The sequence below is a fragment of the Ascaphus truei genome, chromosome 1 (assembly GCF_040206685.1).
Source record: "Ascaphus truei isolate aAscTru1 chromosome 1, aAscTru1.hap1, whole genome shotgun sequence".
Taxonomy (NCBI): Eukaryota; Metazoa; Chordata; class Amphibia; order Anura; family Ascaphidae; genus Ascaphus; species Ascaphus truei.
In genome coordinates, this window is record NC_134483.1 from 540908576 (window position 1) to 540932757 (window position 24182).

A 24182-nucleotide genomic window follows, 5' to 3' on the forward strand; every position below is an offset into this window, starting at 1 on the left:
GGGTGCTCAACTCCAGTCCTCAAGCTCCCCCAACAGGTCAGGTTTTCAGGATACCTCTGCTTCAACACAGGTGGCTCAATCAGTCCCTGCTCCAGCACAGGTGTCTCAGAGGCTCAGTCTTCATCTTCTTTATGTTGCATGCCAGTCACTCACAATGTAATCTATTGTGAAAGTAACTTGCTCTGCTGCACCTACAGCTTCCTGTTTCTCTGTGAAGGATGGTTACAAGCAGAAGTAAATCTCCTACACACTGAGCGGTCTGATGTTCATTACCAGGCGCTAAGGTCACAAGTATTCCAGGGGACTGGTTGTTGTCCCTTGTTAAATAAGACTGGCTACAAGTCTAAAGAAAAAAAGGGAAATTATGGGGAGACAAGTTATAAGGAGAGAAGTTATGGGGAGAGAAGTTATGGGGAGAGAAGTTATGGGGAGAGAAGTTATGGGAGGCCAAAATCAATTTGGGATATTCCCTCTAGGTTTTGGGAATTGGTAAAATAATGGGGGGTTGTGGCAGCAATGGGGGAGGTAATAGGTTTGGTGAAGGGCCCTGCGATAGGGCCTTAACCCCTGTCTAAAAGGGCTTCAATAGAAAACCTGTATTGGACTGATGAGTCCAGCAAGGACCGGGTTAATTGCAGCTTAGGACAATTAACCAGTCTCCACCTGACTCATCACTCACATGGGAGGTGGCTGCTGACAGAGAGGGATTACAGGGAACCAGCCCTTCCTTTTCAGGACACAGCGTTCACTGGAACCCGCCAGAGTATTTCCCCCCCCACCCCCACGGACACCAACCTAGACCTGGCCTGAGGGAAAGATATCCTGATAACAGGTACCACTTTGGACTTTGGGTCAGAGGCTGGTAAGAGGCCTATTCTCCCAGCCCTGCAGATAGGGACTGGGAAGTATGAATTAGCCCTTACACAGGGATAGGCTGTTTATTTGTATGCTGCTTTAAAGCTGTATTGTTTGAAGACACAGGCTAAATAAAAGCCACTGTTTATTTACCCAATCTATATCTCCCTGGTTGTGCTTCTGCACTTGTCTCCTACATATGGTGGTGGCTGTGGGATGAGAGGTGGTCCTTGAATTTCAAAGGGGCCCCTGAAATCGTCCGGGAATATTTGTTGTTCTTTTGTTTGTCTTTAAAACCAGAGACAGAACATGAAACACAGACAGAGCTCAGTGCTACATCCATTGACACAAATACACGGTACAGTGCCTAAATATATATATATAGATATCTTTTGAATAAAATGGTCTTTTAGTTTAACTCTTTGGCCAAACTGTCGTAAGCCCTTGAGCCTCTCCAAGGCAGATCACGTCTCAAGGGTCCTAACACTAATATAAATTCTTAATAACCTGTACATTACCAGGAAGAATGATTTATAATAAATCTGTCAAAATTAGTTGCATAGTTCTAAGTCTGTTTGAAGCTCTTATTAACCTGTATAATAACAGGAAAAGCACCACTTTTAAATGGTTAAAGCTCACTCCATTTCATCTTCCACACTCATGGGAACTTGCATGCAGTTTGATTGCAACAAATCTAATACAGAGTGCTTTTCCTGTTATTACACAGGTTAATAAGTGCTTCAATCAGACTTAGAACTATGCAACTAATTTTGACAGATTTATTATAAATCATTCTTCCTGGTAATGTACAGGTTACTAAGAATTTATATTAGTGTTAGGACCCTTGAGACATGGTCTGCCTTGGAGGGGCTCAAGGGCTTACGACACTTTGGCCAAAGAGTTAAACTAAAACACCATTTTATTCAAAAGATATCTATATATTTAGGCACTGTACCGTGTATTTGTGTCAATGGATGTAGCACTGGGCTCTGTCTGTGTTTCATGTTCTGTCTCTGGTTTTAAATATATATTGCCATGCTTAGTAGCACTCCTCTTTGAAACTTATATGCATATATATATATATATATATATATATATATATATATATATATATATATATGTGGTGGTTATTTTGGGGGTTCAATATGAGCTTATAGGGGTTCTGTATCTTTTGTTTGTCTACAGTTCCTGCAACAGCTCGAGCAACAAAACAAAGAACTACGTTGTCACGTACGGCACACCTGTGAGCACGTGACCTGCATACGGGACAAGGGTTAATACACAGCTCGCAAGCTGTCCCACTTGTCACTTTCGCCAAGGTCCCTCAAATGCACAATATCTCCCCTAACTCTGTCCCCATATACCATCTGTCACGAACAGCACACCAGTGGGCACGTGACTTAGATATGCAACCAGGGTTAATACACACAGCTAGTCTAGCCAACTCACCTTTCTCCCCGGCAGGGTACTTTCATTGAGGTAATATTAACCCCTTACTCAATTACAATCATATCCAAACGCTTCCACTACCCAAGAATTATGCAAATAAAAATGTGTAATTAATATATCTGCCTGGGTCTCAGGTCCCTGTTTATGATAGAAAAAACAATGCACTTAACACACAAAAATCTGTTGTAGCAAAATGTGTCTGAAAATGTAAATACTCTCTCCAGAGCGTGCAACAGTTCATTCAGAGCCCAAAGCATCACTTATTAAATGTTTTAATATATATATAAAAATACAGAGCTATGATTACAGAAAAAGGATTACGAGAACATACAGTACAATAAATGAAGAACAGTTTCTCAATGAAAACATAAAAACAGAAATCCCTATACATTACATTACCATATGTAAGGATTTTCTCCCAGAGAAAAACTAGCGTAAAACTCACGTGTTTGGTCCAAAACACTTCTCTGTTGAAATCCGATGTTCATAATACCTTGCAAAGTCTTATCATCGCACATGCAGAAGTGACCAGAATTAAAGGGCTACACATCCAGGCAGGAAAGCTACAATGCACTGGAGAAAGCCACAACGCCACAGTCTAACTTGGTGGACTGCCACAGATGGTGACCCACACAAGGTACTGACTCTGTGACCAAAGTCTACCGAACCATGTGTACGAAGGGGGAAAAACCACATGGGTTTTTTAAATGGCCACTCAGAAAAATAAAAAAAAGTCTACAGAGACACATGTGAGAGCTACGAACTCTGCAAGTGAAGTCTGCTCACCTGTAGGACTACCAGCTGTGGTTCTAGCATATATTGAGAATATTGCTGCAATACCGCCAGCCTAGGTCAGGGGCAAGAATACACCTGATATGGCCAAAAGGGAGGGCAAAGTGTGGTGTTTCTGTAATTAACCCGGCCACACAGAAGAGTGTCCCTTCCGGTCCTATGAGGATATGGATGAGGATGAAGAGGTCTCTTATGTGGGCCTCAAAATGTGATGCACCCTCAAAACACACCTAGGATGCTGGAGATGCCTGAACTCTGTACGCACCAAAAAGACAGGTCTCTATGACCACGAATATGATTGGTGGCAGCAAAAGCAGGACCAGCTCAATGCCAAATATTTCCACCAGCTACTGCATGAAAAGCATGGTGAATACAATGAAACTGCTGAAATTTCAACCAAAGAAGTAGAACCCTATATCCCTGATTGGACAGAGTTGTCAAAAGCAAAAAGGCAGAACAAGAAAAAAAGAGGTGCTCAGCTAGCTGTGGAAGTTGTAGACATGTCCACAGACGACCCTGTGACATCAAAAGGGGGCCGAGATGTCCTGCAGCCTTGAGTGAATGGAAGATTTATTCCAGGAATAACAGAATCACTAGAGGGCCCAAGTCAGAAAGTCGTGTACACAGAAGAAGTGACTATCCAGTTCTGACAGTGAGAAAACCTCGACAAACAATGCCAGGGAAGTGGAGCAGGAACCAATATGTGACGATCCCTTGACCAACCCTGGAGATACACTGCAAGCTGCCAGGCATGACTGTGATCTCCTCCGTGAACAACTTGAAAAGGAGATAGAAGCCAATGCGAAGCTACAGAGTGGTCTGCTCAAACTCGCCTTTGACTGTGGGACTGTGATGAACAGGGAGCGTCACTTACATAGTGACTTCAAAGACCGGCCGACTGAACTAAAGATGGCGAACGCTATTATTACCGCCATGGTCAAGAAACAGATCCACTCAGATGAAGTTATTGTTGGCTTGCAGTAGAAGCAGGAGGAGGATCAAAAGAATGACCTCCGTCTAGGTGTAGAGCTTGGATTATCTCAGAAGAAGTCTCTTAGTCTCGTTGCAGAGCTTAGAGGCTCTCGAAAAGAGTTGGACAGCCTCGGTATGAAGCTCAAAGTCTCTCAGATAGTGTTTCGCAGTCTACAGTATGTGCCAAGCTGGAAGTCTCCCAGAAAGAGTTTCACAGTCTAGGTACCAAGTGGTAGATCTTCCAGAAAGAGTTCCATACATCCAATATAGAGATGGATGTCTCTCCACTAGGAGGTCAAAGGTATCCGGACAGAGTTGGACATATCACAGAACGAGGTTCATACTCTCCGCATAGAGCCGGAAGCCTCACACCAGGAGATCAGCGGTCTCCACACAGAACTGAAAATCTCTAAAAAGGAATCTCACAGTCTAGCGGCAGAGCAATAAGAGGTCCATAGTCTTAGAGTGGATCTTGAAGTCTCTCAGAAGGAGCTTCATGTCCTCAACCTAGAGCTCAAAGTCTCACGCCAGGAGACCCGAATTGAGACTCCCAAAGTGCATAAATGGAAGGAGGACTACGAGAAGGCCCTGAGAGTTATAGAGACAGTGGAAAGAAAGAATAGAAACCTGACAGAGGAGGTTTCATATCTGGCTGGTCAAGCCAGTAAAGAAGTTTAGGAGAAGCAACAACTCCATCAAGGAAACTTTGAAGTACATTTAGCACTGGAAGAAGCAGAGGGCGCTCTTCACCAGGAAAAGAGCAAATCCCTGTGTCTGCAATTGGAACTCTCTCAGATCAGAACAGACTTTGAAAGAGAGAAGAGAAGCGTGCTAACCCATCCAAGGTAGGTTGGAGAGAGAAAGATGTCTGCGCAAACGCTCTGCAGCGCTATAGAGGAGCGAAAACTCGTCAGCTGTGTCGCCAGTATAAAGCTGCCTGCCTTCTCCAATCAATATGGAGAATGCAACGTCAAAGAATTATGAACATTTGAAGCAAAGGTGTAATTTTACTTCAGTGAAACGTTAGGATGTATCTGCAGCAAAGATGCTACAGGAAAATTAAGGAAGCTGCTTGTATGATTCAATCCAGATATAGATTCTACATCACAACCAAGTAAGTCGTGTGTTGCTATAAGCGCACCCACAGTGCCGTCTCAGTGGTACAATCGGCTTTCCACAAAATTCAGGAAACAAGAACCGAATTACGACTGAGAAGCGCCATACAAATCCAGTCATGCGACCATGCCCACATGGCCCAATCCAGATTCCTCATGATGAAAATAGGCGATATAAGGATTCAGTCTTTGGCTAGAATGAGGCAGAACTGTATCTGTGATCATGTCCCAAAAGAGGCAACAATAGTTGTTTACACGTCTTTGAAAGCGAAAAAGGCACACGACTACAGCTTGCCAACTATAAATAAAAAAAAAAGAGGCCACAGGTAACGGTTAGGTGTAAGAACAACAATTAAATGGATGTACTGGAATTTAAGTATCCTCAACCAAACGCAAATTACCTCTCTACTGATAAGGGGGTTGTGCTTGTTGCAGATATGCCCGTGGTTGATGAAAAAGCTGTAGACCAGGTCCCCTTGTACTGAAGGAGCTTCAAAATGGTGCTAATATAGCAGAGATACCTCGCTAGACATCATTTGGGATTTCCCCACACATTGAAGAATCGGTCAGCGTAGAAAAAGTAATACAGCAAGATGATAAGTCTACCCACTACCAAACTGAGATGCCACGGGGGTCAATTAGTGGATAAAAACTCTGCCCAGGTTGAACCACCTGCGATCATTGATACTGAATGCGATTCAGGTGGTCACCCTAGTCTCAGGAAACAAAACATTGCCCGACACATGGAAAAACTTGTGGCCAAGTAGTTGATAGAAGACTTGGTAAAATGGAAAGAAGAGCTTGAACGAAGAGTCCTCCACAGAAGTGAGGAAGCTAAGCACATCTTGGAAAGACTGTGCTTGGGAAAAGTCCTCCTTGAGCGACTAAAGAGCGCTGATTTCAATCACCTTCTGGAAGAGACACTGTTTACCTGGAGAAAGGGCTCCAATCCCAGAGTGACTGGGGGTTCTCTCCCTCCACCCATTCTCATTCGAGCCGCTGTTATATCTCGAGTGAGAGTGGAGGGATGGGCTTCAGCCGTAGCTAGCCCGAGCTGCCCACAAACAAGGGAAGTACAGTATGTGACAGGGCCTTAACTCCAGTCTAAAAGGGCTTCAATAGAAAGCCTGTATTGGTCTGAGGAATCCAGCAGGGAGCTGGTTAATTGCAACTACAGACAATTAACCAGCCTCCACCTGGCTCATCAGACAGGTAGAAAAGCCTCCTGCTTGACCTGCAGGGGATCATTCTAGAACAGACACTGTGTTTGCTGACAGAGAGGGATCCCAGGGAACTAGCCCCTCTATTCCAGGGAACAGCGGTCACTGGAACTCGCCAGAGGGTGTGTCCCCCTCCCCCCCCCCCTATGGTCACCAACCCAGACCCAGCCTGGGAGAAAGAGTCCCTGATAACAGGTACCTCTTTGGACTTTGGGTCAGAGACTGGAAAGAGGTCTAGCCTACCAGCCCTGCAGATAGTGACTGGGAGAGTGAGCCCTTACAGAGGGATAGGCTGTTTGTTTATTTGTATGCTGCCTTAAAGCTGTATTGTTTGAAGCTACAGGCTAAATAAAAGCCAATGTTTATTTCCCCAATCTATGTCTCTCTGGTTATACCTCTGCACTCGTTTACTACATGCCCCATAAATATTCTTGCTTTGGGCCCCCCCGAGAACATAGCACCACTATAGTTCTATGGTGTACAGTGAGGAGTACACCAGCTGTGATCATAGAAGCTTAAAATGCAAGCCCTATAATAAGGGATGGAGAGAGAATGCATATATAAAAAGGAACAAGGAAGTTATCAGAAGAACAAAGGAGAATACATTGAAATTGGAGGGTGAGAAAGGGTTGTAAATGCATGTATCATTCTCCCAGCAGTGGTGGTACTGTATGCATTCACAATGCATGGGATGTACCCAAAATTATAGCAATAAAACATAGTAAGAGGAGAAAGTCGACAGACTATGTGGGCACATCTGTCAGTGGCATGTTTAAAGCATTGGCAAATATTTGTCTTAATTTTCCACATTTGTAATAATTCACACTATGCAAACTAGTATAACATCGTCATTAAGTCCTGTTACCAAATGAACCTGCATCCTGCATGGAAGGGCACAGTGTCTACATTGAATGAATCAAATTGCCTTTCATATTGTGTGTGTGATATTCCCCTTTTCTACGATATGTTGCATGTTATCAATGAAAGATCCCCTATTTGGTATATGCCCAGTCTCGGGTCCCTTGTTTATGTAGCTCCACGTGACATTGCAGACTCCAGGGATCTGCTGCTGAGTTTGTTCACTTTCACTTTTGATGATAAGGCTGTTCCTCAATTAAACTGTTTCTTATTTTGCGCTTGGCTTGCTATTGCCATCATTACTCAAACAGATAAATGTAAGTACCTGAAGATCTAGCATTTCAGTGGCCTGTAAGAATAGGAAAACAATGATCTCTCACAGGATTCCAATGAGTAAATGTTCTACTTTAAAGGTGATTTAATCAGAGAAAGTCAATTACACTGATAATTCATTTTTTTCTTCTTCGCTTGCCTAGTACGTGGAACTGCTCCTTTAAACATAGCCAAAGGTCACTGTAAAGGCCAGGTTTGGGTGCTGGGGTTATATTATACCAAACCGTACATCCTTTTATTCATACACTAGCTGAGAGACCCGGCGTTGCCCGGGATGTAAATGCGTAATAGGTAGTATTATTTATAAATCGTGGAACAATAGGTGACTATTTGTTGTAAAGGTTGGATAATAATGTTGAAAAGAAAGATGGAATAAAATGTAATACGATGTTGTTTAAAAATGGTTTATTGTACACACCACAGTACAATGTATATTTTGGTGACATAACAGGTGTAAAAATGTGAGGCGTGTGTCCTGCTAGGGTGTGAGGCAGCGGGTGGCGCGTGGGTTGTGAGTGCTGTCTGTGAGTGGGGGTCCTGCTAGGGTGTGAGGCGGCGGGTGGCGCGTGGGTTGTGAGTGCTGTCTGTGAGTGGGGGTCCTGCTAGGGTGTGAGGCGGCGGGTGGCGCGTGGGTTGTGAGTGCTGTCTGTGCGGGGGGGGAGAAAGGGGAGCGGGGGGGGGAGAAAGGGGAGCGGGGGGGGAGAAAGGGGAGCGGGGGGGGGAGAAAGGGGAGCGGGGGGGGAAAGGGGAGCGGGGGGGGGAGAAAGGGGAGCGGGGGGGGCAGAAAGGGGAGCAGGGGGGGAGAAAGGGGAGCGGGGGGGGGAGAAAGGGGAGCGGGGGGGGGAGAAAGGGGAGCGGGGGGGAGAAAGGGGAGCGGGGGGGGAAGGGGAGCGGGGGGGGGAAAGGGGAGTGGGGGGGGGGAGAAAGGGGAGTGGGGGGAGAAAGGGGAGTGGGGGGGGAGAAAGGGGAGTGGGGGGAGAAAGGGGAGTGGGGGGGGAAGGGGAGCGGGGGGGGGAAGGGGAGCGGGGGGGGAAGGGGAGCGGGGGGGAAGGGGAGCGGGGGGTGGGAAGGGGAGCGGGGGGTGGGAAGGGGAGCGGGGGGGGAAGGGGAGTGGGGGGGGAAGGGGAGTGTGGGGGGGGGTGAAGAGCAGTGGGCATATGTATTGTCATAATTAATGTATGTGCATGTCCCCCCCCCCCCCTCCGTGCGTCCGTCCCCCTGCTGGTTGGGCTGGTGGCCCCCCCTCCCTGTGACTCTTGGGTCGCCCGCCCCCCCGGCGCCCGCTTGGTCCCCCGATGTGCCGTCCGGCTGAGTGAGGCGCGTGCAGGCGGCGGCAGGAAGCGCCCTGTGTGGGCCTGAGGCGCGAGGCTGTTACTGGCGCCATAAGCTGAGGCGGAACTTAGCTGAGCGGGTGGTAGCGCCGGGGAGGTAAGGGAGCGGCTGGGGTAGGAGGGCCGCGCTTCCCGTCCGGAGCCGGTGCAGGGGGGGGGGGAGGGGAGCCGGTGCAGGGGGGGGGGGGGGCGCCGGTGCAGGGGGGGGGAGGGGCGCCGGTGCAGGGGGGGGGAGGGGCGCCGGAGCAGCATCGTGCGGTGGATGGTGGGGGGGGTGAGGGGCTCCGGAGCAGCATCGTGCGGTGGATGGTGGGGGGGGGGGTGAGGGGCTCCGGAGCAGCATCGTGCGGTGGATGGTGGGGGGGGCGGGGTGAGGGGCTCCGGAGCAGCATCGTGCGGTGGATGGTGGGGGGGTGAGGGGCTCCAGAGCAGCATCGTGCGTTGGATGGTGGGGGGGGGGGGGGGTGAGGGGCTCCGGAGCAGCATCGTGCGTTGGATGGTCGGCAGCGTGAGTTTGCTGTTCGTGTGAGGGGGGGGGGGGGGGTGATGGAGCATCGTGCGTTGTATGTTTGTGTGAGGGGGGGGGTGATGGAGTATGTTTGGGTGAGGGGGGTTGGTGATGGGCTGCAGTAGCGGGAGAGCTGTGGTGTGCGTTCGTAGTGTGCATGAGGTTGGGGGGGGTGGAGGGGGGTGCATGAGGTTGGGGGGGGGGTGGTGGTGGAGGGGGGTGCATGAGGTTGGGGGAGGGTGGTGGTGGAGGGGGGTGCATGAGGTTGGGGTGGTGGTGGAGGGGGGTGCATGAGGTTGGGGGAGGGTGGTGGTGGAGGGGGGTGTTTGTAAGAGGCAGTGTTGCGCTACAGGCGGTGAGGGTTTTGTGGGTTGAGAGGTCGCCCCAGAGCAGTGTTGTCAGTGAGGGGTGGGACAGTGGGGTGAGGGGTGGGACAGTGTGGCAGTGGTGTTGGCCGAAGGCCAATGAGAGTCAGTGAGGGGTGGGACAGTGTGGTGAGGGGTGGGACAGTGTTGAGGTGGAGTGACAGGCCAAAGGTGCAATGCTATTGGCCCTAGGGACACAGGGCATGCAGACAAACATACAGACATTTCAGAAATATATAGTAGATATATATATATCTATATATACATACATACACACACACACACACCACACATATATATACACCACACATACACATTATATATATATATATATATATATATACACCACACATACATATATACACACCACACATTATATATATATATATATATACACACACACACCACACATACACACACATATATACATATATACACACACACACCACACATATATACACACACACCACACATATATACACACACACACACACACCCTGCAGCCCGTTTTTCACACACACACACACACACACACACACACACACACACACACACACACACACACACACACACACACACACACACACACACACACACACACATACACACACACACACACTGCAGCCCGTTTTTCACACACACCCTGCAGCCCGTTTTTCACACACACACACACACACACACACACACACACACACACACACACACACACACACACACACACACACACACACACACACACACACACACACCCTGCAGCCCGTTTTTCACACACACACACACACACACACACAACACACACACACCCTGCAGCCCGTTTTTCACACACACCCTGCAGCCCGTTTTTCTCTCTCTCTCACACACACACACACACACACACACACACACACACACACACACACACACACACACACACACACACACACACACACACACACACACACACACACACACACACTGCAGTTGCAATGCCGGGCAGGCTGCAGCCCCATTGGATGGGAGCGGTCACGTGACCGCTCCTCTGCTTCCCCTCAGAGGTTTTTTGTTTTTTTAAATGAGCTAGCAGCCCTTGTTTCCCGCTGCTGGCGGCCCTGATCGCGGCGCCCCTCTAGCCAAGCCGCGCCTGATTCGCCAGTCTGTGGTAGCAGACGTGAAGGTTTTGATAGCTGTGAAGCGTGGCCCCAGAGCAGGTTGAGGATTAGAGGATTAGGTGTTGCAAAAGCAAAGCGTTCCCAAAACTCAGTGAGGGGTGGGACAGTGTGGAAGTATTAGGGCATTGGTGTTGGACGCAGGCCAATGAGAGGTGTGCGGGGGCGGGCATTGGACGCAGGCCAATGAGAGTCAGTGAGGGGTGGGACGCAGGCCAATGAGAGGTGTGCGGGGGCGGGCATTGGACGCAGGCCAATGAGAGTCAGTGAGGGGTGGGACAGTGTGGCATTGGTGTTGGACGTAGGCCAATGAGAGGTGTGCGGGGGCGGGCATGGCCTGAGCAGGAGTGACAGGCCCAAGGTCCAATGCGATTGACCCTTGGGACGCAGACATACAGTGATTTCACAAATATATAGTAGATACAGATAAGGAGATTTCAACCCATTCCATCACAGCTTGACATAGTAATATAAAATTCTGCAATTCATCGATTTCCGTTGGTTGAAGCGCCATTAAGAAGGTGGAGATGGTATAACCGACCTCGCACCGCAAGGTTGGCCTACTCAAGACAAAGATGAAACAAGAATGGACAGGACGTCCTGTGGAACAAGAAGTGTTTATCTTCACTACAAAGCGGGCACCACAGTGATGCCAGTGAGAGGGGGAACAAAATGAACAGTGCCTCTGAATGACGAGGCTGTCAGGATCTCACACGTATCAGCCTGGCATTAGGGAAAAATGTGTCTATTCCTGAAACCTAATTTATACTGTGCATGCAGTATACACTAACTATAGTCCATGTTTATTCAATGAGGCGTTTACCCATTTCGCTGGAGGGATCTGCAACGCTGCGATGAACCTTTGGCAGAGAAGGGCTGAAATATACAGGACTTATTTGGCACAAAAAAATGGACACACTGCAATATAAGACAATATACACTCCTAGTAATTCAAATCCTCATCTGCATACTGCGTGAGAATAATAAAAAAATAAAAAAACTTTTCAAATATTGGCAGAAAAATACATAGTATAATGATGGACATTCCACTGTATGACCTGGGCAGACTTCGCTCCATTTAAGGAAATCACAAGTGACAAACAAAAATATGTATTTTTTTTTTTTTTTAAAACAACTCGACATTGGACCAGATTTCCATAGATGTAATCAATCTTAAAGCACAAACGTCTCCTCCTCCCCTCCTAAAGCAAGTATTTTGTTCGCAGGGGTTCCCCCCAAAGCAGAACCACGGCCCTCGAAGCTCCACGGACCACCCGATTACATACCATGGCAATGTTACTTTTGCCAGTACTTGCAGGGACAAACAAAGATGGCTGCAGGATCACACAATGCGAAGCTACAATGTCATCAATGTCTATTGGCCACCAGACTGAGGCTCTCCCCAGCCATAGCTTCTGCCGGACAGTAATTCTTGTAAGGGAATATCGAAATTAAAAATCTTGGGGGAACCATGTAGCTTGGAGTGATGTGGTTTAGATCCGGGAGGAACAAAAAGGTTAAAAAAAAAGGATATATATTCATTGAAAAAAACTCTACGTTGGATTGCCGCGTTTAAGTGAAAAATTCTTAGCTAATAATTATTATTTTTTAAATGTAATTATTAATTAAAGAATTATGTCATTCTCCATCTTACTGTATTAGTTACTTATTATTCTCCACTTTCAGGTGCTGACTAATGAGGGAATCGGGATTGCTTCCCAAGAAGAGGGACAGGAGTGACCATATAGTGGTATCTGCCAGCGGAAGAGCAGGCTCAACCGTCTTATCACAAAATTGTGTTGTTGTAAGTGCGGGGTAACAGGTTCCTATGAAGGTTACACAGTTTAAATAGCGGGGACCCCATGGAAGATTATAAAATGTGGGTGGAGCTCGCTTCACCTGTTAAAAGAGATGTTCAAGAATAGCTCAACTCTCAAGTTATTTTTCTTTGCAAAACGTGATACATTTAAAAGGAAAAACACACCAGTTTAGTGTCAGACTGGAGCATCAATGGCTCCCAGGGAGGAACAGGTTGTAATGCCCACTGTAGGACCACTACTGACACAAGTTATAACAGGGCTTGTACTCATGACTTCATACACAGGCTCAGATATGCAAGCACGTATGTACACATTTAAAAGTACACTCATAATTACCTACACCCATACATGCACACATTACCTACACCCATACATGCACACATACCACTACTACTACTGACTAAGATACCCACATACATTGATACACACAGAGCAGACGCTCCTTGCCATGGGAGATTCGGCCAATCTCAAGTCTCATGGTCATTCTGAAAGACTTGACCAACCTGGACCTTAGGAGCCCACCAAGGGTTTCCCCAAGTACCTGCTGGACCAGACCAAGTCTGTGAAAGTTCTACATATAGCCCTCTCGTCACATCTGTATGTACTGTATACACACTACATGTACTGTACAAGTTCAATACAAGGCAACACAAGCTGAAACATAATATTATGTCCTTCTGGTAGGACACGATGACTATTACTGCACCACTACAAAGACAGTGTTACTAATGTGCGGATATCCCTCACCCCTACTCAAACGAGAGACGAAAATCATGCGATTTGGGTTGGTTCATTGGACTATACTGTGAGCGGTTATACCACTTTCCTTACCCACCATTACCTGTACCCGGATTGTAGCCTGTATACCAGCTTCATAATGTAGCCAGGAATCAAGTTCACACACATGTAGAACACCGGGTAGTCCTTCTCTGCCCTTTAATAACCACTGAAGGACAGCACAGTGTGGCTCCACCTCGGTAAGAGGACATGCCTGCAAAGCTTTCATCGGGACGTTTGCATATTTATTCTGCAGCGCCGCATGTAATAGCACAATTAATACATACAACAAATCCTTCATCCAAAGAGCTTACGGTAGAACTCTTGGGGGGAGGGTTAGTCATTAAACTGTGATAGTGCCGATCGGGGCACTGGCGCACAGAAATTCTCCTTCAAGTCAATGGAAGTTCCCATGCAGTATCACAGTTGAATGAATAACCCCCAAGGTGTCTGAGTCCCGGGACCTTGGACCTGACATCTGCTGGATGTGGAATAAAATCCTGTGGAAAACTGAATGTATTTTTTGGGGGGAAAAACTGGACTATTAGCTGAAACCGGCTCCCCCTACACATTCTATATCAGCGGTTTCCAAACCTGTTTGGTTCTCTACCATCACAATACAAACAGAACTTCCAGTACCACGGACATTTACAGGTTTGTTACAGTATCTATAGTGTACCCACCGTATACATGCACTATAACCTGAGTATGTGTCCCCTTAGCTTTAGTAATAACTCCTAAAATACCATAAATGTGCGTAGTTCTCTAAATTCCCTATTCAATGTTATGTGAAGCTGCTTCCCCGTGCCAGGGAAGCTTTCAACTCCATTAAAATGAATGTACAATATGCTTTGGAGCTGTTTCAATTGAATGGAGCTCAGGAAAGTGGCTTTACAGCACACAGAATAGGGCCTTTGCCTTTATTCTCCTCTCTAGGAGGAATATAAGTATGGAGTATCACCACAGAGTCTTGCGTATCCGGGAATTACTCGTACCACAGGTTGGGGGCCCTCAATGTGTTTCACTAATTTCTAAGGAGAGCAAAGTTTGGATCTCCAAGTCCTATTTTGACATTTGTGGAGTCTTGTAAGTGCAGGACACAACCCGGTCAGCTAAAGAAACCTTCATGGGGTCAGAAGATACAGGTTTACAGTACAGTACATACGGAGAATCAAGGAAGTGCGATGTGACTGACCTCGGACATCTGTGGGAAGAGGCTGATGGCTAGAGGAAGCGCCAGTCCAAAGGCAGCAAGGCACACAAGGCTATGCACTGGGAGGACCAATCTTGGGTATGATCGCAGCAATGACGTTCTGCAAGAGAGAGAGCGCGAAGATGTAACATGGAGACCTCATCACACACGCTGCAAGGGGGAAATGATGGAGCCTGTATGTTGCACTGTATCCCTGCACTGCATCCCTGTGCTGTATCCCTGCTCTGCATCCCTGTGCTGTATCCCTGCTCTGCATCCCTGTGCTGTATCCCTGCTCTGCATCACCGTGCTGTACTGCATCCCTACTCTGCATCCCTGCTCTACGTCACTGCGCTGTATCACCTTGCTGTATCACAACGCTGCATCACCGCGCTGTATCTCTGCGTTGTATCCCTGCACTGTATCCCAGCTCTGTGTCACCACGCTATATCCCTGCTCTGTATCCCTGCGCTGCATCACCGCACTGTACTGCCTCCCTGCGCTGAATCTCTGCGTCACTGCGTTGCATCACCATGCTATATCACCTTGCTGTATCACCGCGCTGCATCACTGCGTTGCATCACCATGCTATATCACCTCGCTGCATCACTGCGCTGTATCACCGCGCTGCATCACTGCGTTGCATCACCATGCTATATCACCTCGCTGCATCACTGCGCTGTATCACCATGCTATATCACCTCGCTGCATCACTGCGCTGTATCACCATGCTATATGACCTCGCTGCATCACTGCGCTGTATCACCATGCTATATCACTGCGCTGTATCACCATGCTATATCACCTCGCTGCATCACTGCGCTGTATCACCATGCTATATCACCTCGCTGCATCACTGCGCTGTATCACCATGCTATATCACTGCGCTGTATCACCATGCTATATCACCGCGCTGCATTACTGCGCTGTATCACCATGCTATATCACTGCGCTGTATCACCATGCTATATCACTGCGCTGTATCACCATGCTATATCACCATGCTATATCACTGCGCTGTATCACCATGCTATATCACCTCGCTGCATCACTGCGCTGCATCACTGCGCTGTATCACCATGCTATATCACTGCGCTGTATCACCATGCTATATCACCTCGCTGCATCACTGCGCTGTATCACCATGCTATATCACTGCGCTGTATCACCATGCTATATCACCATGCTATATCACCGCGCTGCATTACTGCGCTGTATCACCATGCTATATCACTGCGCTGTATCACCATGCTATATCACTGTGCTGTATCACCATGCTATATCACCGCGCTGTATCACCATGCTATATCACCTCGCTGCATCACTGCGCTGTATCACCATGCTATATCACCTCGCTGCATCACTGCGCTGTATCACCATGCTATATCACTGCGCTGTATCACCATGCTATATCACTGCGCTGTATCACCATGCTATATCACTGCGCTGTATCACCGCACTGCATTACCGCGCTGTATCACCATGCTATATCACCTCGCTGCATCACTGCGCTGTATCACCATGCTATATCACCTCGCTGCATCACTGCGCTGTATCACCATGCTATATCACTGCGCTGTATCACCATGCTATATCACCGCGCTGTATCCCAGCTCTGTCACCACGCTATATCCCTGCGCTGCATCACCGCTCTGTACGTGAAATTGTCTGCATGCTCTGTCAACAAGTTTGTGCTCCTTATTAAAAAAAAACCATTACATTTGATCAGCTAATATTTTCAGTGTAGCAATATAGGCACAAATGTATTTCACAGTGAATAAACAGAAGTATAACGAGGTAACCAAATCACAGGACTTATACTTCCATGTACATGTCTAATACATAGCTGTAAATAAATATACATTCCCAATCAGAGAGCATTGGGATGGGGAGTCACTGCAGGGCCGAGGGAATAGCTTAGCGCATGGGGTTCTCAACTACAGTCCTCAAGACCCCTCAACAGGTCAGATTTGAAGGATATCCTTGCTTCAGCACAGGTGGGACAATATGTCCCTGCTTCAGCACAGATTGCTCAATCAGTCCCTGTTTCAGCACAGGTGGCTCAATCAGTGGCTCAGTCTTTGACTGAGCCTCTGATTGGACCACCTGTGCTGAAGCTGGTATATCCTTAAAACCTGACTTGATGGGGGGTCTTGGGGACTGGAGTTGAGCCCCCCCCCTGTCTTAGCGGTGAGATCACTGAGCAGGAAGTGTGTGAACCCGGGTTTAAATCCCAGTGTCTCCTCTTCTTCTGATCTTGGATAAGTCTCTTTATCTCTCTCTGACTTCAGCACCAGAATAAGACTTCCCCGGAGCAGGGACTAAGTACAGCAATGTGTACATTGTCTGCGCTACATAAGTAAAAAAAGTATTATTAAAACTATAGCATTTTTTTTTTTTTTTTTAAAGATAGGATCCAAAAAGATTTTTGCCCCATTTATAAACAAAATTAGGGATAAATTGTATAAGCTCCAAAGTGGCTATTCGGGATGCTTTTGAAAATCCCCATTGAAGTCTACGGGGATATTTGTCAGAAAACAGCCACATTGGACTATATAGAATTGATAACCAATGGTGAGGAAAAGAAGGGAGAGAGGGAAGGGAGAGAGTGGGGGGTTAGGGGGGGGGGAAGAGAGCGAGGGGGGGGGAAGAAGGGAGAGGGGGGAGAAGGGAGAGAGGGGGGGAGAATGGAGAGGGGGAAGAAGGGAGAAAGGGGCGAAAGAAGGGAGAGAGGTGGGAAAAAAAGAAGGGAGAGAGGTGGGAAAAAAAGAAAGGAGAGAGGTGGGAAAAAAGAAAGGAGAGAGGTGGGAAAGAAGGGAGAGAGGTGTGAAAAAGAAAGGAGAGGGAAGAAAGGGTAGAGGGGGAAAGAAGGGAGAGAGGTGGAAAAAAAGACGGGAGAGAGGTGGGAAAGAAGGGAGAGAGGAGTGAAAAAGAAAGGAGAGGGAAGAAGGATAGAGGGGGAAAGAAAGGAGAGAGGTGGGAAAAAAAAGAAGGGAGAGAGGTGGGGAAAAGAATGGAGAAAGGAGAGGGAAGAAGGGAGAGAGGGGGGGAAAAGAACGGAGAAAGGAGAGGGAAGAAGGGAGAGGGGGAAAAAAGAAGGAAGTGAAGGGGGAAAGAAGGGAGAGAGGGGAAAAAAAGAAGGAAGTGAAGGGGGAAAGAAGGGAGAGAGGAAGGGAAAAGTACAATAGAAGGTAAGGTGCATTGAAGGAACAAAATGTAACTACGTGAACAGAAGAGTGAAGAAGAATCCCTGCTTGACTGAACAAAGAAGGAATTCTTATACAGAATGTACCTGTTAGTCTTCCTGGAAAGCACAGTACCACAATAGTTTCCATTACACCTCTGGGTGCAGGAAGTCATGACATGTTGACATCTTATCATGTCATGACATAATGATTTAATTTGCAATCCCTATCACTGTTGTGGTGTACAATATGATACAATCGAGGCCAGAAGCACAGATCTCTTGCATACAGCAGCTCGTTTATCCAGCTGGCAGCAAACACAGTCACTTGGAACATTGCCCTTTTATTCCGTATGTACAAAGGTACCTTTGAACATGGTGGCTGCATTAGCGCCATATTCACCAGAGAGCATTCTGGGACAGGGTCATATGGAGCAACACGAGTTACACGACACACACCTTGTTATAGGGGCACAATCTTTTCTCAAGCTATTCACCTGATGGCTACTATTCTGCCCTTGTACTGGCAGTAAACCCTGGTACAATCAGGTTGCCAGTAGTTGTTATGGGGTTTTTCCCCTCCGTAGAGCTGCACTTGAATGACAGCAGGTGGCGATGACATCAGGCCTGGGCATGACCAATCATGAGCCAGACCTGGTGCCCTCCTCCTGGCAGTACTTAAGGGCAGTACCACCCCAAATTTGTTAGTGTCCTTCCCCCACTGAGGAAGGCAGGTCACACAACTGTGAGCCTGAGATTGGGCCTTCTCCAGTCCTCTTCCCTCCGGGGGAGAGTGAGAGTTGAACCCTCACCTTGCGAAAGGTAGCGTTGTACTACCAAAGCATTCTGAATAAGACCGTGTGCCTGCCTCCTGCTTTGCTGGTTAGCTTCCTCTGGGACCTGTGAACCTCCCTGGACGCACCGGCGGCTAAGTACCCCTCTTCTAACCACATGTATTGAGTGCATGCATTACTCTCTTGCATCATATGAGAGTGAGTGTGGACCATACCTCTGTCTCTGCCAGGGAGGCAGGGAAAAGCTAGGGCGGCTGTTGCTGCCCTTGGCCTGTAGTGATGGTCAAGGGACCATCATCCAGTGAATAGCTGAGAGTACTGCATCGGGCAGAGGCCTGCCTTGTTCCTGTAACTGTACAGAAGAGTAATAAAGCCGTTCTTGTTTGCATATACCTCCTGCCTGGTGCGTGACCTTACTGGGGGGAGAGGTAATACATTCTACTGTGGGAGATCACCTTCAGCTCCTGGAGCCTACGGCAGATGGAGGCGCTGCACTGCTAAAGAGATATGTGGGGTATGGACCCCAGAAGCCTGGTCCTGTGTCCCCACTAGCATCGGCGGACGACTCAGCCCTCCTGTTACCAGCAGGTATCATGCACCACACGACCGGTAATGGCCAAATCTCCTCCCGCATGGGGGAAACACCGCTACACTATTTTTATTTATGGAAACACTGAGTTGGACGGCAGGTAAGAACCACTTGTCGCTCCCACCCTGTCTGCCCATGTTCCTCTCTGCTGCAGGACCTCCGACGCCATTTGACTTTTCGTTCATATTTAGGATAGCCTCACGTCTATCCAAAGCAAGGTTTAATAAGTTAGACCAGCTGCGTTACGTTCTACTTTTTCACCCTAATCACATACAGTGTTTCTTGTCACATTCTTCAGTAGAATCCTCTTATTGGAGAAATATTGATGTGGATTATAACAATAATGTCAGAACTTTAACAACTGTATTTTTGAAATGGATAAATTAATCTTTTACCAGCCGCCCATGACAAAATCCACATGTTTTGTGACGTTTGTTTTCCTCAATTAGGAGTTCAGGATTACAATGACATTGTTCTAATTACCACACGTGTGATAAATGAAGAAACTACAGTACAATTAGGAGACTGGAGCAGGTGTTGCATTTACCTGTATTCTGCATGTACATGTATTCTGCATGTACCTGTATTCTGCATGTACAGTACCTGAATTTTGCATTTACCTGTGTAGCCAGGTCCTCTCTGGTCCTCCGTTCTCCCCCCTTACCTCTGCTGCCGTGGGAGGTGTTGCAGGGAGGCGACGGGCTCGCCGGCGGCTCCCTCCGCAGGGCGCCGCAATGTTTACAATGCTCGCGCATGCGCAGAACAGCCGCGGCGGCCATGTTAGGGTTGGCGCGAGGGATTACTGAATGGCAGAAGAGGCGCTCCGTACTGCAGAGACTGCCCACAGTTGCGCATGTGCAGTTGGGAGTAGCGGCGACCATTACCATGTTGCGGATGCGCAGTAGAGATCGCGCACGCGGCAGCAATATTAAAGAGGTCCTCCGGGGACTACAAGACCCAGCAGCCACTGGGGCTGCTAACCTTCTGAGGCCACACCAGCCAATAGTGCTTGGAGCTTCCCCTGAGGAGAAAGATATATTTTGGTGCGCTCAGGATAGGAAAGGCAGTTGGAGCTGGGTCAAGGTTAGGGGAGGTTGTGTGTGCAGGGGTCAGGGACCAATAGTGCCCAAAGTCATGCAGTAGCTGCAAAGGCAAACAAGATCTTATCTTGCAAACGGGCAATGGATGGAAGGGAAGTAAACATTATTATGCCTCTTTACAAAGCATTAGTAAACCCTTGAATATGGAGTGAAAACAAAGAAAAACCTGGCGCCAAAAGTTCATTGGATAATCCTGTACTCCTCAGGGGATCAGCACACTTGCTTGACAGGCCATATAGGGGAAAAAACACAAACAGACACAGATCATAGTGCAACACTGTAGGGTTAAAACAGGTCTACACTAATACACACACTGCACACTTTCACTTTCACTTTCTCTGTCAGTACTGACAGTATTACTAGGCAGCCTTTATATATATATATTTTGCAATTGTCACACTGGTGTTTTAGTCTTTAGCGCTTGTGCACATTTTTTCTTTTTCACTTGAATATGGAGTACAATTTTGGGCAAGAAGACATTATGGAACTAGAAAGAGTGCAGAAAAGAGCCACCAGATTAATATAGGGGATGGAAAATCTAGAAGATAGTTAAATTAGATTTATTTACATTAGAAAAGAGGCGTCTAAGAGGGGATATGATAACTATATACAAATATATTCGGGGACAATACAAGGAGCTTTCAAAAGAAGTATTCATCCCAAGGGCAGTACAAAGGACTCAGGGCCATCCCTTAAGGTTGGAGGAAAGGAGATTTCACCAGCAACAAAGGAAAGGGTTCTTTACAGTAAGGGCAGTTAAAATGTGGAATTCATTACCCATGGAGACTGTGATGGCAGATACAATAGATTTGTTCAAAAAAAGGTTGGAGATCTTTTTAGATAGGAAAGGTATACAGGGATATACCAAATAAGTATACATGGGAAGGATGTGGATCCAGGGATTAATCCAATTGCCAATTCTTGGAGTCAGGAAGGAATTTATTTTCCCCCTTATGAGACATCAGTGGATGATATAACACTGGGGGGTTTTGTTTGCCTTCCTCTGGATCAATAAGTAAGTATAGATAAAGGATAAAGTATCTGTTGTCTAAATTTAGCATAGGTTGAACTTGATGGACGTACGTCTTTTTTCAACCTCATCTACTACGTAACTATGTAACTACTATGTAACTATGTAACTATGTATCTGTATTCTGCATGTACCTGTATTCTGCATGTACCTGTATTCTGTACTCATATCAGAGTATATCATAAATAAACATCGTGAAAAGGTACAATACTGAGAGTGTAAGGGGAAATAAAACACCAGCATGTCTCTCCATCATACCTTTGTGTTTGTACTAGGCAAGTAAGAATCAAGTTAATCACAAATAATCACAAAGGCTTTAACCGTGTATCTCATCAAGATGAGTACGAGGTTTACCGCATACAGCTGTCCTGTAAGGGCTTTCTTCTTTTCCTGAAGTCAACCTAATCCAGGGCTGCTCAACTCCACTCCTCAAGCCTGCCCAAGAGGTCACGTTGTCCGGATATCCCTGCTTCAGCACAGGTGGATCAATCAGACACTGCTTCAGCAAAGGTGGCTGAATAAGAGGTTCAGCCTTTGACTGAGACTCTAATTGAGCCACATATGCTGAAGCTGGGATATCCTGAAAACCTGTGGGGGGTGGGGGGGCAGAGAGGGGGGGGGAGAGGGAGGCATGAGGACTGGAGTTGAGCCTAATGCAAATTGTGAGTTGGGCTAATTATCAGCATCTGTAATTGTGTTTCTTTTTTGCAATGCACCAACATACACTGCAATGCAGGAGAAGGTTAAAATAACCACAAGACATACATACATAGTAGGGATCTCTCTGCTGCAAAGAGCTTTCCATATAAACGTAAGAAGGGTAGATTGGTAACACAGGGCATATGTTGGGGGTGGGAGGCTGGTGTTCAAATTGTATGGCTGCTTACTGTGACCTAGTTGCTGGCATGGCAATCGGGTGATAGGTGTCACATACAGTAGGACAGCAGAGGAGGGCGTGTTGTCAGGAAGATGTCAGACAGCTACCCTTAATAAAGTGAGTTTTAGTGAACGTTTAAAGAGAGGTTATAGAGGGGCCGCAGAGGTTATAGAGGGGCCGCAGAGGTTATAGAGGGGCCGCAGAGGTTATAGAGGGGCCGCACATGTTATAGAGGGGCCGCAGAGGTTATAGTGGGGCCGCAGAGGTTATAGTGGGGCCGCACATGTTATAGAGGGGCCGCAGAGGTTATAGTGGGGCCGCAGAGGTTATAGCGGGGCCGCACATGTTATAGTGGGGCCACACATGTTATAGTGGGGCTGCAGACGTTATAGTGGGGCCGCAGATGTTATAGTGGGGCCGCAGAGGTTATAGTGGGGCCGCAGAGGTTATAGTGGGGCCGCAGAGGTTATAGCGGGGCCGCAGAGGTTATAGCGGGGCCGCAGATGTTATAGTGGGGCCGCAGAGGTTATAGTGGGGCCGCAGAGGTTATAGTGGGGCCGCAGAGGTTATAGAGGGGCCGCAGAGGTTATAGCGGGGCCGCAGAGGTTATAGCGGGGCCGCAGAGGTTATAGCGGGGCCGCAGAGGTTATAGCGGGGCCGCAGAGGTTATAGCGGGGCCGCAGATGTTATAGCGGGGCCGCAGAGGTTATAGAGGGGCCGCAGATGTTATAGTGGGGCCGCAGAGGTTATAGTGGGGCCGCAGAGGTTATAGTGGGGCCGCAGATGTTATAGTGGGGCCGCAGAGGTTATAGTGGGGGCGCAGATGTTATAGCGGGGCCGCAGATGTTATAGTGGGGCCGCAGATGTTATAGTGGGGCCGCAGATGTTATAGTGGGGCCGCGGAGTTATAGTGGGACCGCAGAGGTTATAGAGGGGCCGCAGAGGTTATAGCGGGGTTGCAGATGTTATAGTGGGGCCGCCGATGTTATAGTGGGGCCGCAGATGTTATAGCGGGGCCGCAGAGGTTATAGAGGGGCCGCACATGTTATAGAGGGGCCGCAGAGGTTATAGTGGGGCCGCAGAGGTTATAGTGGGGCCGCACATGTTATAGAGGGGCCGCAGAGGTTATAGTGGGGCCGCAGAGGTTATAGCGGGGCCGCACATGTTATAGTGGGGCCACACATGTTATAGTGGGGCTGCAGACGTTATAGTGGGGCCGCAGATGTTATAGTGGGGCCGCAGAGGTTATAGTGGGGCCGCAGAGGTTATAGTGGGGCCGCAGAGGTTATAGCGGGGCCGCAGAGGTTATAGCGGGGCCGCAGATGTTATAGTGGGGCCGCAGAGGTTATAGTGGGGCCGCAGAGGTTATAGGGGGGCCGCAGAGGTTATAGTGGGGCCGCAGAGGTTATAGCGGGGCCGCAGAGGTTATAGCGGGGCCGCAGAGGTTATAGCGGGGCCGCAGAGGTTATAGCGGGGCCGCAGAGGTTATAGCGGGGCCGCAGAGGTTATAGCGGGGCCGCAGATGTTATAGCGGGGCCGCAGAGGTTATAGAGGGGCCGCAGATGTTATAGTGGGGCCGCAGAGGTTATAGTGGGGCCGCAGATGTTATAGTGGGGCCGCAGAGGTTATAGTGGGGGCGCAGATGTTATAGCGGGGCCGCAGATGTTATAGTGGGGCCGCAGATGTTATAGTGGGGCCGCAGATGTTATAGTGGGGCCGCGGAGTTATAGTGGGACCGCAGAGGTTATAGAGGGGCCGCAGAGGTTATAGCGGGGTTGCAGATGTTATAGTGGGGCCGCCGATGTTATAGTGGGGCCGCAGATGTTATAGCGGGGCCGCAGAGGTTATAGCGGGGCCGCAGAGGTTATAGCGGGGC

The 24182-nt window shown here is 48.0% G+C and overlaps 1 protein-coding gene across 2 annotated transcripts in view; it reads right to left on the bottom strand.

Annotated features, from left to right (window-relative positions):
• Nucleotides 1–24182, bottom strand: part of SFXN5 (sideroflexin 5) — a 492741-nt gene that overhangs the window by 88236 nt on the left and 380323 nt on the right. For both annotated transcript variants that reach the window (XM_075573333.1, XM_075573323.1), the window contains exon 13: nt 14736–14853. In XM_075573333.1, coding sequence (XP_075429448.1) covers nt 14736–14853 — 118 coding nt within the window. The remainder of the gene's footprint in view (nt 1–14735; nt 14854–24182) is intronic.